The sequence below is a fragment of the Salminus brasiliensis genome, chromosome 19 (genome assembly GCF_030463535.1).
Source record: "Salminus brasiliensis chromosome 19, fSalBra1.hap2, whole genome shotgun sequence".
NCBI lineage: Eukaryota > Metazoa > Chordata > Actinopteri > Characiformes > Bryconidae > Salminus > Salminus brasiliensis.
The window spans coordinates 2,920,080-2,934,143 of record NC_132896.1 but is presented as its reverse complement, the minus strand read 5'-3'; the positions used below and the strand labels follow the sequence as shown (position 1 = coordinate 2,934,143).

General features: G+C 43.8%; 2 protein-coding genes across 3 annotated transcripts in view; one reads left to right on the top strand and one right to left on the bottom strand.

Annotated features, from left to right (window-relative positions):
* The window catches only part of ldhd (lactate dehydrogenase D), a 15,957-nt gene extending 9,843 nt beyond the window's left edge, over window positions 1-6,114 (top strand). The window contains exons 9-11 of the mRNA XM_072664055.1: window positions 266-356; window positions 1,245-1,356; window positions 1,662-6,114. Coding sequence (XP_072520156.1) covers window positions 266-356; window positions 1,245-1,356; window positions 1,662-1,827 — 369 coding nt within the window. The 3' untranslated portion in view covers window positions 1,828-6,114. The remainder of the gene's footprint in view (window positions 1-265; window positions 357-1,244; window positions 1,357-1,661) is intronic.
* Window positions 6,115-7,496: 1,382 nt separating this feature from the next.
* Window positions 7,497-14,064, bottom strand: part of znrf1 (zinc and ring finger 1) — a 59,579-nt gene continuing 53,011 nt past the window's right edge. The window contains exons 4-5 of one of the 2 annotated variants that reach the window (XM_072663963.1): window positions 10,127-10,215; window positions 7,497-9,382 (exon numbers count right to left, since the gene is read on the bottom strand). In XM_072663963.1, the coding sequence (XP_072520064.1) occupies window positions 10,158-10,215 (58 nt within the window). In that variant the 3' untranslated portion in view covers window positions 7,497-9,382; window positions 10,127-10,157. Of the gene's footprint in view, window positions 9,383-10,126; window positions 10,216-13,572; window positions 13,808-14,064 lie in introns of those variants that run through there. The other variant, XM_072663962.1, reaches the window with a different exon arrangement.

Genomic DNA, 14,064 nt, shown 5'->3' with positions numbered 1-14,064 from the left:
TTTATTAAGCATTGCAGAGTTATAAAAGAACTGATCTCGGATCATTAGCTGCCTAACTAGAGTCTGTAAATACTCTAAGAAATACGACCAATATAGTGGCAATATTCAGGTTTCATTACAATAAGATTCAGAAGAGGCTTCAGAGAGGTGTCTTGACGTTTGCAGGATGCTGGAGGTCCATTGTGATTTCAACAGACCAAACCTGACTAGCCTGTAAACCTGCCTGCATCTGTACTGGAGCTCTTCTCTCCCTCTCGCTCTGCAGGCGTACTCCACTGACGTGTGTGTGCCGCTGTCTCGTCTGCCTCAGATCATCGTGGAAACCAAGGAGGACATGATGAGAAACAACCTTACAGGTATACACTCATTATTTCAGCTGTGTGTTACACAAGCAAATACACACCTACACTGAATAAGACACACTCTAGTTAGGTGAGTCAGTGTGGGGACATCATTTGGGCTATTATTTGAATGTAGAAACCATTTATATATATATATAACACACAGAGGTATATCAGGCTGGACTGACCACCACAGAACACATAGGTGGTATATGGGTGGTGGGTCATTCTCAGCACTGCAGTGACACTGACTGACATGATGATGGTGGTGGTGGAGAGTGTGTTAGTAGTGTGTGTTGCGCTGCTGGTACGAGTAGTGGATCAGACACAGCAGTGCTGCTGGAGTGCTTAAACACTGGGTCTGTCCACTCACTGTCCTTGTAGATGTAGAAGAAGTCAGAGACAGAAGCTCTCTGATCTGTTGATGCACAGTTTGTGATGGTCATCTTGTAGTCCTTCATCAGTGCCCACAGGACACTGCCCACAGGACACTGCCCACAGGAAGCAGCTGTTAGCTGGATATTTCTGGTTGGTGGTTCTCAGTCCAGCAGTGACACTGAGGTATTTAAGCACTCCAGCAGCACTGCTGCGTCTGATCCACTACTCGTACTAGCAGCCCAACACACACTAACACACACACACTCTCCACCACCACCATCAGGTCAGTCAGTGTCACTGCAGTGCTGAGAATGAACCACCACCCAAATACTTTACTACCTGCTCTGTGTTGGTCAGTCCTGTGAGGTCCTGACCATTGAAGAACAGGGTGAAAAGAGGGTGACTATTATAGATAATGCTCCTGGTCTAATGGGCCAAGATGACGTCAATAATCTTGAATACTAAGGGATAAAGCCTGATTATAAAAGGGGTGGTTTGTGATGTTGTTTTGCTTTACTGGGTGAGGTCCTATTGCGGGTCACGTGGGAGACGGAAACTTCCACTGTATCATGGTGATGGACCCTAACGACCCAGATGAAGTGCAGAGAGTTCACGAGTTCACAGAAAGGCTGGCCAGGTTCGCACATCCTTCCTCTTTATAGAGCTTTAGCTCTCTCTCTCTTTTTAAATTCTATGCAGATTCTATGTAAGAATTTTATTAGAGCTTCATGATTGATGTTCTTCAGTTTATAGTCATTGCAGAACCATCTACAGCTCTGCTCGGCATTCTGGACTATTTAATGACTAATTAAAATATTAAAATTATTACGAATTATTAAAAAGTTATTGCTTTAGGTTATTGACAACATTTAGCTGCATGAAACATCACTGTATAATTCCAAATTAATAGTGGTGTGTGTGTGTGTTTGTCTTTGTGTGTAGGAGGGCTCTAGCCATGGATGGCACCTGCACAGGTGAACATGGTGTGGGCTTGGGGAAGCGGGCTCTGCTGAGAGAGGAGCTGGGCCCACTGGGTATGGGGGTTATGCAGGGTCTGAAGGCCACTCTGGACCCCCAAAACCTTATGAACCCTGGGAAGGTCCTGTAGAAATCCAGAAGACACCAGCAGGGAGTCCAACTCCACCATATCTCACCCCAACAGTCCGGAAATGCTTTCTTACAACACTGCAGAAAGATCACTGAAGTGGACGGCTGTTAGACCATGTCAGAGCTCCAGGGCTAGGCCTAAGCTGAATTTATAAATCTATGGCAGAATATAAAATAGTGACATATTGCCCACCTTCAGTTCCCGCTATATTTATACATGATACAGGGTTATGATTCAGGAGAGGGTATGCATGTGATGTCACAGCTTTTGCTGCTCCAAACCTGGCTAGTACGCCCCCTAGTGATAAATAGTGATAGTGATAACTCCGCCCCACTTGGTGAAGAAACAGTGAGGATTTTCCCCTCTATTATGTAGCAGTGGGCGGCGACTTTCCCAGCGATGAAAACAGTTGGGGAAAATAACGAAGCCCACTGTAGCTGCGAGTTTAGCGACATGCTCAGTTCAATTAAAAGGAAAAGCAAGCAAACCTGGATGAGCCAGTCCACTAACTGAGCCGGAAACCCTCCTGAGAAACCTTTCCCTCGACTCTGTGCTCTCAGATATGAGGCTTTATCCTCTAAACAGGTGGAGGTGATTTGAGCCTCAGTTAGCTGGACCCTCCTGGCTACACATCTCTGTGCATGGACCGTTGGTTGTTTGGTAATGTGGATGGATCTCTGACAGGTCCAGCTGCCTTTAGCTTGAGCAGATAGTCGCTTGTTTCAGTCCTGGTTTGGCTGCTTTGCTGAATGCTTTACTACTCAGTTCGACTGAAGGGGGCGTGTCCCAGTGGAAACGTGACATCAGTGCATACCATTTATATATTGCGATACTACGATTTATTATTTTTTAAATACATTTTTAGGGAAACTGCTATAAAAAATTTAGAAACAGAAAAGTGTTCTGTTTATCCAATCAGAACAGTGGGATCTGAAGACCGAGTACCACACTGCCCTCTAGTGGACATCGTTTAAGCACAATACAAACTGAACCACTGTCTGCCACCAGTCTTTACATGTGAACTATTCATTAATAATCAATACTGTCTTTTTGAGAATCGATACAGTAACTTGCAAACATAATATTGTGATACTTCAGTATATCAATATTTTCTTCAACCCAATATCAATATTTAGACCTGTTAACACCAGAGGATTCAGACCCTGGCCCTGGACTTCCTAATATAGGCCTAACACTGTCCACTTACCTGCTTTGTTAATTAGGACCAGAGGAGACATCCAAGTAGCACAGCTGTGTAAGGTAGTCTGAGTCCCAAAAGGCCCTTCAGAGTCTATAAGAAGGTGATTGGCCCCGCTTCACTGAAGGTAGTTAAATTCATTGTGCCTTTGGAGCCATTTCTCATAATGTGCTGCTGGGGCCGAGTGTGGGGTTTTCCATACTGCCCAGCCCTACTGCAGACGGCAGGGTTTTCAGTTGACAGGTGCTAAATTGAGGCTCAGCAGAAGGTTTCTCATGAGCTTCTCAGAAATGCAGGTCTTGTCTTCTGCATCTGTGTGGAATGCGCTGTGACGCTTCATCAGGGCTCTTCCAGGAGATCCGACACAAATCAGGGTGTTTCATATTCATGGTTCTGGGAAGGTGTCCTTTTTATTTTCCCCCTCTGTGATTTAGATTCGCCTGCTCACTGATTAAGAACTGACCACACATGCACACACACACACACACACACACACACACCCACATATATATTTATATATGTGCACACACACAATGCTGACTAAGCACAGCCAGGTCAGGATAGTCAGGACCCTTGCTGAGCTGTGAAGAAACAAACACATGCACATGCACAAACACACACACACGCACACACACACACATATATATATACAGACTGAGGAATATACATGCTCTTTAGAGCCACACTGAGGCTTTAATTCCACTGCCGTTCTTCAAGGAACACTCTGAAGCTGTGAATGAACTCTATGCCATGTGACTCATCACTCGGCCTTCAATAACTGGTGTAAAACCTGTAAGGGAATGTAATCAGAGACTCTAATCTAGCTGTGGTGAAGCTGCAGTGTTAGAGGATCAAATGGGTTATTCTCACGAAACCTGCTGGGAGATCCTGGGATCCAACATGAAAACGTTTAAAGCAGGGCTGGAGATCTACCACCCTGCAGAGTTCAGCTCCACCCCGAATCTAACACACCTAATCCAGATAGTGAAGGCCTCCAGGAGCAACTGAACATTAGAGTATTCAGGGTGGTAGATCTCCAGGACCAGGATTGAGCAGCCCTGATTTAAAGGGACTAGAACGGAACCACTTTATAAAAACAGGCCCCAGTACACAGCGGCTTATCTAATATTACTTAGATAAGATTATTATTGAGAGTCATATTAATGCTACATATGTGTAAATTAATCCATAAATTGAACCATTTATTTGGTGACAGACCTTTTTAAATGTTTTGATATTTTATTTGATATATATATATATATTATGTTAAAACTAGCGCTTAATTTGCTGTTTATTGGGGCCTGTTATTACGAAGTACCATGTTTTCCAACTTAATTGTCTAAATTACGTCACAGTAAGATAAGGATATAGGCATATAGGGCTCCAAGTGGATCAGCGGCCTAACTATGGGGCTCGCGGGTTTGAATCCTGAGCCGTGCCGCTTTGCCATCAGCAGCCAGAGTCTGAGAGAGCATAATTAGCCGTGCTCTCTCCAAGTGGGTAGATGGCGCTCTCTCTCTCTCTCTCTCTCTCTCTCTCTCTCTCTCTCTCTCTCTCTCTCTCTCTCTCTCTCTCTCCACTCATCACTCTTAAAGCGATGTTGCCCGGCACAGGTGTCTGGTAGCTGGTGCAGTGGAGCTGGGGACCCGGCACTTGCCCCGCGATGCCGCATTAACAACAGTTGGATAAGAGGCGATGGCCGGTGTTGGGAGCATTGCTAGTGCTAGGGGGAGCTACGAATGGGTGGGTTAATTGACAGAACCAAATTTTACTAAACAAATAAATAAAATAATTAAAAATAAATAAATAAATCAATATTTGTATTTTTGACATACTTTTCTTGTTATATTATGTACTTTGCCAGATCTCATTACTAAAACATTTATTTGACTAAATATAGCATTTACCAATTTGATCTGATTACCACAACACTGAATTAGTGTGGAATTAGTGTGGTAATTTTATTAATGAAAAAACTATCAGTGTCAGTAATGAGAAATGGTGCAATAAGGAGAATTCAGACTATTCTGCTGAAAAACCTAAAATATAACTTTTCACTGAGTGATTAGAGCTCCCATTCATCTACTAAATTACTGGAAGGATGTCTGTATTAAATGATGAGGATGAATTTTTAATGTAGTTGTAGACGTGGTTTGAGGCTGTTTTTCGTGAGAATGACCCATTTAGTGAAATCTTACTGAACACAGACGTTTAAAGCTATAGTCCAATCATAACTCGGCTCTTGAGCACCACATATATATGAGTTATGAGTTGCTGAGGATGCATTAATTTCTGGATGTTGTGTGTAGCTTTAGCCACTGTTTCAGTGCCACAGGTCTCTGGACTGGACTTTGTACTGAATGGGATGGGTCAGAGTTTTTGTGATCAGTGCTTTAGATTTACCCTCCTGTTATGTCGCGGGTTCGAATGGAAAATGCTCAAATGAAATCATTTAAATACTGTTTGGCACTTAAACCCTTTTCTGCTGGCCTTAATTAGTGTACTGAACATGACCAAAGTTGATTTAGACCAAAACTGAGGTCAAATCATTTTCTTTTCTAATCTTTTTTTGGGTAAATTGCAAATTCAGTAAGCAATGATCTGCGAGGAGTGAGAACGTCCTCTAAATATTGATTATATTAATTAATTAATTGAGCTAAATCTAATGTTTATGGAGAAAAATATTCGTTTTTGTTAAATGCGGCTCAATGCGGCTCAGTTTGACCGGGGGACATTACTGCTGTTGCTTACAGCTGAGCATAACAGGAGGGTTCAAATATTGGAGGCATAATTGAATCATTTTACCTCATAATTGTAACTCTAAGCTGTTTGTTTGTGATTACCTCATTTTGCGAAGGATTAAACCATGAGCATGAAGCCTGCAGTGGACCATGCCTGTACAGGGTGTCTGCAGCTGTTCTCAATGTTCAGCCTCTTTTTTTTTTTGGAAGTTAAGAACTTTACTCAGTTTAAAGCTATAGTCCAATCATAACTCGGCACCTTGAGCACCACAGCCAACTCCAGCGCCCGGGGAGCAGAGAGGGTAAAGGGCCTTGCTCAAGGGCCCAACAGTGGCAGTTTGCCGAGCCCGGGAATCGAACCCACAACCTTGTTATCGATAGCCCGGCGCTCTAACCGCTGAGCCACCACTGCCCCTCGTGAGATGCTGAGGATGCATTCATTTCCGGATGTTGTGTGTAGCTTTAGCCACCATTTCAGTGCCACAGGTCTCTGGACTGGACTTTGTACTGAATGGGATGGGTCAGAGTTTTTCTGGTCAGTGCTTTAGATTTACCCTCCTGTTATGTCGCGGGTTCGAATGGAAAATGCTCAAATGAAATTTCTTGTAGTGGAAGTAAACAACTTGGAAGAGGAGATGGACCACACCCTTAACCCCTCCTTCTCCAGTTCCCCATCCTAACAAACTTCCCGCCCACCTCCTCCTCGTCTCCTCCCTCTACTCACTGTAATGGGGGGCGGGGAGGGGGTTCTTTGAGAGAACCATTAAAAAGGTTTATAAAGAGGTTAGTAGAAAGCTTCTCCACACTGACATCTCAGAAGAACACACAGCTCTTTATGGAGCCAATAATGGATCTTCTAAGGTAGTGCAGTGCAGCAAGAACATCCCCGGTTCTGCCTGAGATGTTCTGACCCAGTCGCCTATCTAGAACATCATAGGTTCTTACGCTTGCTTCAGCACCTTCATCACCTGCCTAATATCTAGATCCACCTAGCAGAAGCAGATTAGCAGTGTTGGATACTTCACGGGGCTCAGTGGTTTTAATGTTTTGGCTGGTGGTGTAAAGGACAGGAGGTGTTCAGGTCGAGTGAGCATCACACTGATGGGGAACTGGGCCCTGACCTGCCAGCAGGACGACGCGAGACCCCACTTCAATCATCCTTAAGTGATGAAGTTAGTGGACGCATCCAGCACAGCGGATCATTGACTCTGTAAGAACCTGAACACCCCCTGTCCCTTACACCAACCAGCCAAAACATTAAAACCACTGAGCCCGGTGAAGTAACCAACACTGCTGATCTGATTCTGCTGGGTGGATCTAGATATTAGGCAGGTGATGAAGGTGCTGAAGCAAGCGTAAGAACCTATGATGTTCTAGATAGGCGACTGGGTCAGAACATCTCCAGAACATCAGGCAGGTTCCAGGTATGCAGCGGTCAGTAAAGTAAACCGGGGGGCGAAAGGGGCAGGGACACCTACGGCTCTCACTGATGCTCACGGAGGCATCGCCCACCTTGCAACTTGCAAGATACCACAGCAGAACACCTTCAGAGGTCTCGTGGAGTCCAGGCCTCGACGGACCAGAGCTGTTTTGATTACGCAACACAGCTGGGAAGGTGGTTTTAATGTTATGGCTGATTTTTACATCAACATAATGGTTCATTCTTTTTTTTTTTTTCTTCGTTTTTTAAAGCTGGGGTTTAAAAGCTGATGCAGTAAAAAGTGATGCGCTTGTGTTTTGTCTTTTTTAATTATATATATCATTATCATTATTACTCAGCCCACAGACTGCACATCAAATTCATCAGACAATTAAGTTTGTACATCCTAAAAACAGGCATCCATTCACATCCTTGGAAAAGGAAAAAAAGAAAGAAAAGAAATGAAACAACAAGGAAAACCTGAAAACCTGAAAACCAAAAAAAAGAAAAGAAAAACCCGAACCCGAAGTAAACGGAGGAAAGCAGAAAGTGAGGGGTGTGGAGTCCAGCTCAGAGCTTTTGCTTTCCTGCCGAGCAGATTCTGCCGTCCGTTTATTTATTTTTTTTAATATATATATTTTTTTTGATGGATGGGGTTTGTTTCCCCCCGTTTTCAGGCATGAAACAGCGACAACCCTCGAGAAAAAAAAGAAAAATAATAAAAAAAGCTCTAGTTCTACCTAACAAAAGAGAATCATTCGTCAGACCGCTCTCCCCACTCCTGCTGCTTATTCTTTTTTTTCTTTTTCTGTTTTACATTTTCTCACAACATGACTTTGTTTCTAACAGTGGATGTTCTTTATACAGCAGAGGCATCCTGGAGATTAAATAGGAGGTGTGTGTCCGTATGCCGTGAGCTTTCTCACAGGTTTAGAAAGAAAACAGTAAAGGAAGAGCGCATCTCGTACTGGTGTCACACCGGTCTGTCCGTCTGTCAGGGGTTCGTACATCCAGTCGAGAAGCGTCGGCAACTCTGCAGGCGCGGCCTGGGCCAGTCTCTCGAACTGAAAATGTTGAAGAACGTTGGGGAAGTGGGCCGAAGCTCTGGCTACACACACACACACACACACATACGCACATACACACACAGTAAACACACTCAAGGCCTTTACAGGGAGACTGTATTGAATAATATGGTCAGCACTCTGCTGGAATGACCAACAGAAAAGCAGAAACAGCCGGTGAGTGATTTTTGACTTTTTGGACTCGAGGAGGTAAAAGACATCTACTGTAAACTGTAAACTTTTGAAAAACACACACACACACATACACACATACACACATGGCCTCCTAATTTTTCACTTCCAATTTCCAATCCCCCCCCCACACACACACACACGCTAATCACACTTCCCAATTCTCGGAATCATTTGACCTTTTTCACACATGAAAAAGTGTAAACTCTTACATTCATCCCAACAGTAAACTTAACGCCCCACTCAACACACACACACACACACACTCAACACACACACATTAAACCCCATACCCCAGGTATGTTTCTACACCTAGACCTCCACTCCTCCTGCGTTCCCAAATAAGGTAGCCCAACATGAAGCACAAAGCCACGCCCATCTAATTAGCATATTCAGCAGGCTGCTGATGAAGCCCACAGCCATCAGGCTGGTCGGTGAGGAGTGCGGCCCGGTCCCTGTGACTGGCAGCATCGAGCCCTTCATCCGTTTTTAACATAAACTCCTCTTCATCCTCATCCTCCTCCTCCTCTCCGACAGAAAGACGACGAGACGAGCGGCGAACGGTGGGGAGGGGGTGCATGTGTCTGATCTGGTCTGGCCGGGCCGGTCCGAGCCGAGCCGAACTCCAGGGGGCGCTGAAGGAACAGAGAGCAGTTAGGGGCTAAGAATCCAGCGCTGGCCATTAAATTAGGTGGGGACTGGGGCAGGCAGCTAGCTGGCAGCTAGTGTGGCAGGCAGGGCGGACGGGGGTTGTGGGATACGTGTGGGAGTGACGGGGTTGTGGTGTTGCGGTGGTGCGGTTGGCTCGGCGACGTTGTTTTTTTCTTTATTTGGTTCCGCTTCGCGATCTCCACAGGTTTGATCAAATCGATAAATAGGTTGATTGTTTTATTTGGTTCATTCAGTGTCCGGATAGCCAGGTTTAGGTCCATAAAGTGCCCTGAGAAATAACAGAGAGAGAGAGAATTAAATATTAGATTTTTAGTACATATACACTATATGTCCAAATGTTTGTGGACACCCCTTCTAATGAAAGCACCCATTGCTGACACAGATGTGCAAATGCACACACACAGCTTGTCCAGTCCCTGTAGAGAAGAAGTACTGCCAATAAAATAGGACCCTCTGGAGCAGATAAACAAACATGTCCCTACTGGCACCATGCTGCCCAATGCCAGGCGTGGGCTTATAGAGGGGTATATATAAAGCCCCCCAGCATTGAGAAGCTGTGGAGCAGTGGAAGAGCTGTGTTCTCTGGAATGATGGTGGTGGAGCTCCATCCAGTACCTTTGGGATGAGGAGTTGGGGAGTTGGGGATGATGAGGAGTGGTGGTGGTGATCACCATCCAACATCCTGACCTCACTAATAATGTGCTCTTGTTGCTGGATGCAAGTAAGTCCTCACAGCAATGTTCCATAATCTAGTAGAAAGCTTTTCCTGTTAATTATTGTATGCTGATAAATAACACTTGGATAATACCCTAATACCCTAGTGGTTGAAATTATTATTATTATTATTATTATTATTATTAATAATAATAATAATAATAACACACAATAAAATTAATATGAAGTATTTATTCTGAACTACCGCATTAACAAATATGGAGTTTGGATGGCCAAACATTTGAATGACCGCCCCATTATTCCAAAACGTGTGCGTGTGCGTGAGTGTGTGCCTTACCTTTTTCAGCAGTAGTAAGAGTGAATGGAGGTCAGTCTGAAGGATGCTCTGGGCAGGAGCGGTTGATCTCAAACCACGAGTCTATACAGCTACACACACACACACACACACACACACACACACACACACACACACACACACACACAGAGAAACAAAGTATTTGTCAATATTTCAAAAGGTTCTTTTGCAAATAAACTGCAGGTAGTTCTAATTCCATAAACCTAATATACAGTATTGTTGAGCCCTGATTTACCCTTATGTATATAATAAAGAATATTGTGTATCACCATTACAAAATACATCTCGATAAAATATCATAATACTGATCATAGTAGATTTTGGAGGCGCATTGCTGTGAGGATCTGATTGCATTTAGAGACATGAGTGTTCGTGAGGTCAGGATGTTGGGTGAAGATCACCACCACCCCACCTCAACATCCCCAATTCCCAGCTCATCCCAAAAGTACTGGATGGAGCTCCACCATCCATCATTCCAGAGAACACAGTTCTTCCACTGCTCCACAGCTCAATGCTGGGGGCTTTATAATACCCCCCTACTAGCCCATGCCTGGCATTATTAGGCAGCATGGTGCCAATAGGTTTATCTAGTTTATCGGCTCCAGAGGGTCCTATTCTATTGGCAGTTCTTCTCTACAGGGACTAGACAAGCTGTGTGAGTGTGTGCATCTGTGTCAGCTATGGGTGCAACTTAAAGTAGCTGAATGCATTCAGTAGAGCTCCGGGCTGTTGAAAACAGGATTGTAGGTTCGATTCCCGTGGCCCTTTACCCTCTCTGCTCCTCAGGAGCTGGAGTTGGCTGCCCACCGCTCTGTGTGTGTGTGTTCTCACTGCCCCTAGTTCACTAGTGTGTGTTCACTACCACAGATGGATCAAATTCGAAGGACACATTTCGCTGTACATAGTACAGTGCCAAATACTCGCACCTTCACCTTTTGATGAAGGAAACTCTCTGGTGTGTCTGAGCGTAGATCAGAACTCTGAGCTGTCAGTCACTCGGCTCAGTCGCTTCCCTGGCTCAGTGTGTCAGTGTTTATGTCTGACGTCTACGAGAGTCGTAATGCTGAGTCATCCACGTCGACTTTTGGTTGATGTGAAGCCCGAAGGCCGCTGTGAGCATACGAGGAACAGCTTTCAGAGACAAAGTGATCCGAAAATAGTCGTGAGAGAGGAGGCATTGTACCCAGTCCATTTATCCCCCCTGAAACAGGCCGTACTGGGGTAGGACTGCGGCTCTTTGGGCTCTGCAGGACTCAACTCTGAATCACACGCTTTGGCAGAGCACTGAAAATCCCAAATCTCACCATCTTATCATGTGACACAAACAGAGCTGAACTGGACTGGGCAGGAAGTGCAGCTTGACATCTAATCACCAAAATGACAAAATATGTCCAAATATTTATGGACACGCTACTTTAAGATGCACCCATTGCTGACACATAGAATAGCACTCTCTAAATCAAACCATAAACCAGGCGTGGGCTAGTAGAGGGGTATTATAAAGCCCCCAGCATTGAGGAGCTGTGTTCTCTGGAATGATGGTGGTGGAGCTCCATCCAGTACCTTTGGGATGAGCTGGGAATTGGGGATGTTGAGGTGGGGTGGTGGTGATCATCATCCAACAACCTGACCTCACGAACTAACACTCTTAATGCAATCAAATCCTCACAGCAGTGCTCCTCTAAAATCTAGCAGAAGGTCAGTAGAGACAGTTACTTCAACAAAAGCAGGACAAAACCTTTTTAATAACCTTGATTTCAGAAGAAACACTGAATGATGAGCAGGTGTCCCAATACTTTTGTCTATATGCTGTATCAGGATGCCTCTGATTCCTGTGGAGATCAGGCCCCAGAAGCTTTAATTTTTAAAGAAAATATGAAGAATAAACTACAGACTTGGGAAGGTTTTGAATATACAATCTTAATTAAGTCTGAATTATTTTCTGAAGGTTTTTTCCTCTGTAATTGTCTGTAACGAAGACTTTTATGCTGTATTTTACAGCTCATCATCAAATCAAATTGATCAGTATAGCACTTTTTACAACTGCAGTAACTGCTTTGAACGGATCCTTTTAGACGCTGACCTTCTGACCTGTTATAGTCAAATTTTTACATTTTTTTGTGAAAGAAATTTTATGAAAATGATTTTGGAAGAATTGTTTAAAATATTTAGCTGAACTCTTAAGTAAAAAAAAGGAGCTTCTACGAAAATATTTATTTTTTGAATTTTTTTATTTTATGAATTCAGCCCCTGAAGCTAAAGCTGGACTAGACCAGGCGATCCGCTCCGTCAGTCCCCCTTATTCTAGTTATTTCACTTCTAATTGGGACAATTTGGCAGACGCAGCAAATCAGGCATCAGGTAATAATAATTTACAATAATAAAAGATAAAGGCACCACAAAGGGTCTTCGAGCGATTCCAAAAAAGAACCTTTTTTGGCTTCGTTAAATTTCATACAAATAGAAACGTTGCTAAAACTCACTTCTCCTTTAGAACCGAATAGCTTTCATGTTAATTCAATTCAATTCAATTCAAATTTATTTATGAAGCTTTTCACAACTAATGTTCTCACAAAGCAGCTTTACAGAGATCCGGGTCCGAGCCTCTTTTGAGCAGCTAGTGGCAACATTAGCAAGGGAAAACTCTGTCAGATTGAGAGGAAGAAACCTTGAGAGGATCCGAGACTCAAAAAGGGGAACCCATCCTCCACAGGTCGACACCGGATCATAACAATAAAAAGCAAAACAGAAATCAAAACAACAATAAGACTAAACTGAATTAAGAAAAGGTAAACAATTATGAAAATGTCTGCCTTTGCAATCCATTGCAACACCTGTTGGTGTTACCTGTATTTTTAAAGCTAAGCTCTTTTTACTATTCACTGAGAATCCCATCCAAAAGTGTCAAACGAATTGACACTCATTCCTCAGATAGAAGTGAGTGGAGATACGAGGGTTTAAAAGACTTCTATAGAAGCTGAAGTATCAACTGAAGCTTTTTACTCCAGTAAAAGTGTAAAAGTACTGGTTTCAGAACGACTTTAAGTAGAAAAGTAAAAGTAATGGAAGGAAAACAAAGGCCGAAAGTTTAGGCCGCGCCACAGGGGTCTATAGTGCACTACCCCCCCCTCCCCAAAAACCCATTTCTCTAAAAGTCATAATGAGGAGAATGTTCTATTAAAATGTTGATGTTAAAAATGTTGGGCTGCACTAGGCTCCTGTTTCAGCTGCAGATCTGCCCATTGAAAATGAAGCATTTCAGTAATATCAGCTCTATTAAAGGAGCGTCTCTGTGCTCTACTGAGCATCAACATGAGCTTCATGGAGGAAAATATGAGGAGTCGTTGTCTAGAAGTTCTGTAAAGCTGCAGAAAGTCAAACTTCAGAGGCGTGTGATCAATAAGCTTTATTGGAATGTAAATGTGGGGCTCAGTCGGGACGTTTCACTGCAGCTCTCTTGAGTCTCTGCCACGGACACAGTCTTCATACTAGACTACAGACGTCTGCTGTGAGCTCGCTGGAGAGTGACGGGACGTGTGCAGGTGTGATGGATCTCTTATAAACCAATAGGGAGTCAGAATGGTGTCTGTTTATACTTCTCATCCAACCACGATCAGACTCACACTTTCAGGATGGAGAGATTTATCTGGACAGGGTTTAGAGCTGGAATGAAAACAAAGGGAAATAAAATAGTTCATGGGTACATTTTTGTACACTGTATATTACAGTGCACTGGACATTCTGCACTACCTGCACTACACCACTATAGAAGCAGAATGGCAGAAGCCCAAAGGAGTGCACTATACAGTGAACAGGGCACAGTTTAGGACACAGCCCTGAGAGTGTAGTGTTTCTTAGGCCTGGTCATGGATTACCACAGCCCTGCTCCCAACGCAGCACCTGATCCAACTAATGAACTA